This window comes from Castanea sativa, chromosome 8 (genome assembly GCF_040712315.1).
Source record: "Castanea sativa cultivar Marrone di Chiusa Pesio chromosome 8, ASM4071231v1".
NCBI classification, from domain to species: Eukaryota; Viridiplantae; Streptophyta; class Magnoliopsida; order Fagales; family Fagaceae; genus Castanea; species Castanea sativa.
Window position 1 is genome coordinate 36,107,853 of NC_134020.1, and position 3,886 is coordinate 36,111,738.

The 3,886-nt window shown below is 35.6% G+C and overlaps 1 protein-coding gene across 1 annotated transcript; it reads right to left on the reverse strand.

Annotated features, from left to right (window-relative positions):
- Positions 1-3,239: 3,239 nt before the first annotated feature.
- LOC142605492 (chromatin remodeling protein EBS-like) lies at positions 3,240-3,886 on the reverse strand. The gene has a single exon (XM_075776888.1). It carries the CDS (start codon positions 3,881-3,883, stop codon positions 3,320-3,322), a length of 564 nt encoding a protein of 187 aa, XP_075633003.1. The 5' UTR covers positions 3,884-3,886; the 3' UTR covers positions 3,240-3,319.

The window sequence follows — 3,886 nt, forward strand, 5'->3', positions numbered from 1 at the left end:
TCTTTGGCTTTGTAGGTGAAAAACCATGAGAAGCAGAGTGTATTTGAGGGATTACACCATTCTTCTTAGAGAGACTAAAATCCCACAATTTCCTTTCACAAGCCAACAAGCTTAAATTTTTCAAAAGCATATGAAACAATTTATTTGGACTTATAGCAGGAAAAATATCATCACATATCCTAGACTGAAACATAGAATGCTTAAATTTCAATTTATGACAGTTAGAATGAATGTGACCAGACACACCACAAAAGTGACAAACATGAACAAATTTAGGAATATCAATATTCTTAACAACAGATCTAATCTCAGATTTTGGTTTTTGCCTCAGCAAAGAACAATTTGATTTAATATGACCAACACCACAAAGATGACAGGAAGGCACAAAAATAGATTTCTTATACACTCTAACAGCAGGTTTAAACTCAAGTTTAGAAATTTCAGCGTCTACATCAGAACTTTTAACTTTGTCTAACCTAGCAAAATAAGTCTCTATTTTTTTTTTTAATGATTCCTCTTGAAAGGAGGAATATAAATTTTTTCAATTTTAGGCTTAAGAGAAACAAAAACACATTTGTTAACAACAACAGACTTGGTACTAGTCAAATTTTCAAGTTTAGTTTTAGACTCAACTAACTCTTGTTCCAAGCTTTTCATCTTCTCATCTTTAGAGGAAATTTGATTTGTCAAAAGTTTATGAGCTAATTACACCTTACCCACATGTAATTAGCCGAAATTTAAGTTGTCTACCCGTGGTTTGAAATTTGATACTTTACCTACCTGAGGTTTGCTTAGTTAGTGTTTTGTTACCCACCTTTGTTAAAAATGAGGATAAATATGTGTTTTTGCTCTCTTTTATGTCTTTCTCCTCTCAAAGCATAAAAACAATATAAAAGAATAAGAGAAAACAAGATCAAAAAGTGAGAGTTTTGTAAAAATTATGAATGAAGAAGCTTCTGTCAAAACATATCACACACAAAATCATTCAGTTGCAGACCTCTACAAAGATATGAACATGAGATAGAATTTCAAAGAGAATGTAGAGCAACATCCAACTTTCTTCACAGTTGATACATCATCCTTGGTTCCAAGATTGATTGTTTCTCCTTTGGGTACGACTACTAGGTCATCCACAACCCAAGTGCCTTCTTGTTTACAGAAAAAGATTTGGAAAATCTCGTTACATTATTTAATGTTAATGAGAATTTCTTTTGATCTTGAATTAGCATTGTTAACAAAGATGAAAGATATAAATGTAGTACAGACAAAAGAGCCAAGCATTTTATCGAAGATGAAAATGCCAAAGTTGTTTGTCTGGGAAGCTAGCCTGGAGCAATTGAATATCACATTGAAGTGGAGAGCACTGAATTCTTAAATGGATTGACGAGTTCAAAAGAATTAAGCCTTCAAGGGATCTCTCCAATTACTGAGCTTCCAAATTCCATAGGTAAGCACAACAATTTGTTGATCTTGGATCTCAAGGAGCGTCACAATCTAAAGGTGCTTCCAAAGGAGATAGCCCAACTCATGAACCTCAGGTATTTGGATCTTTCTAATTGTTATCTACTAGCTCGTATGCCCAAGGGGCAATGGAAGCTTGTAGAACTTCAAGTCCTTAAGGGGTTTGTCATTAGTAATCTGCAAAGGAAAGACTCGAATACATGATAAATTTGGGTCAACACTTTTGTGAAGGCGAACCCAAAAAATACCTAATTTTTGATGATCCTAGAGAGAAGCTTCTATGGTGGTGGTAATGTTTGTTCTTAATTTTTACAAGATCCTTACTTTTTGGTCTTGCTTTTTCTTATTCTTTTATGTTTTTTATGTTTTAAGAGGAGAGAGACATAAAAAAGAACAAAAATACATATTTAGCCTCATTTTTAACAAAGTGGGTAACAGATCCCTAACTGAGCTAACATCAAGTGGGTAAAATGCTAAATTTCAAGCCACAGGTAGACAATTTAAATTTCAGCCAAACCATAAGTGGGTAAGTTGTAAGTACCCAAAATTTATTCTTTTTATTTGATTCATTCAATCTCACAATCAATCACTCTTTTTCAAGATTAGCCAATTTTAACTCTTGCTTGAATTTCTTAGTAATTTTCATAGATTTAGTTAATTCCCTATGGAAAGTTTCACAGGCATCAACAAGATCAAAGGAAGCAATAGTGTCTTTTTTATTCAAATAATCACAAATATGAGCAGATAGACACTTAAAATTATCCATGATAACATGGATCAAGGATCTCACTCGGGACGTTAATCCAATCAGAGTGAACTCGCTTTAATACCAATTGTTTATTTCTTTAGACCCCTTAAACTAGATTGTTTAACCTAATTAATTAACCAAGTTGATTATTAGGTTTATTATTCAGATTTAGGTTAAAACAATAATAAATCATATCATGCACAGTAACGGAAAAGTAAATAACACCACGGTATGATGACCTAGGAAAACCAATGAAACGATCCGTTTCAAGGTAAAAACTTGGGGAGGATTTGACCTAACTATTCTTAAGGTAAACTAAATCCACTATAAAAGAATTGAAGTTCCTATAGTTAGATTTAACCCTAAATCTATTGCTACCTCATGTAGTAACTTACTGACATGACCATGTGCAAACTTTGAATCCACGGACTTTTTCTCTCCTTGGATTTACACCAACACAAGCCACCTTGCTTGTGACTTTGAGATCGCACTCAAAGGTCTCAGATCACCATTAGTAATGATCTTGATGCAGTAACTGTGCTCTACCAACGCTTGATTGTACTTCTTGCTCCGGTAGATTCTCTAAAGTCTTCAAAATGTGGCTAAGGTTTCACTTTTATATATAGAGAGGTTTAAATTAAACCCTAAACGTTTTCATGAGCTTGAGCCTATTTAAAAATTCTGCAAAAAAAACTGGACCTACGATCTTCGATTGGTCAAGCCTAATTCTCTATTGGTCGAGCAAGGTAGAACCACACTTCCTTTTTCTACAGTCAGCTGAACTTCAACCTTGAAACAAACACTTTTAAGCATTGCCTAACACCTAGATTAAACATGTTTTATTCTCGGTTCACCAACACAATAAAAATATGATTCTAAACATGTACACCTAAATTTTTAGAACCTAACCATTTATTTATTAAAGAGTTACAAACCTAGTACCATTCAGCAAACTAATTCATTTATTAAGTAGTTGCAAACCTTTGGTTTGTGCAAGCACAGTATCTTCTCTACACTGTACAATTCCACATCACACAATGACGACAACAACAACAACAATACTGGAGACGAGCAAGAAATGAGTACCTCTCCATTATGTGTCACAGTCAGTCATCTCTTCCTGCGCTTTGGCTCCACCTTAGCCTCAACAGATGGTGATACAGGGAACACATTTAAGGATCTTTTGGCATCATCATCGGATGAACAGTCAGAACACAGAAAATGATCCAATTTTTTTGCTTCTTCAATGGTCATACCCATACAAGAAGGATGAAACCAGTCCTTGCATCCCTCACACTGCACCATTAGGTCGTCCGGGTTATATAGCATCTCACACTTGCAATACACAGCCACACGGTCTGGGGTGAACTCTCTAGTAGCAGCCTTGTACTCAAACCTACAAAAGTAATCTTCAGCTCCAACATTCTCAAGCTTAGTGTAGTTCTTGAAGGAGTGTACTCTACACTTGCCCTCAATAGTACTGTGTGCACTCTGAACATCATAGTGGTCTGATAGAAACAGCTCCTTGGCCCTATGGAACTGTCTCCGCCCTCCGATCGACTCCTCCGGCCGATAATACCATCGGACTTTAACCTTCACGTTGTTGTGGTGATCTGCTTCGATCTTCTCCACACGCGCCACATATGGAGGCTTATCGGAGTCCGATGGTCGCATCAA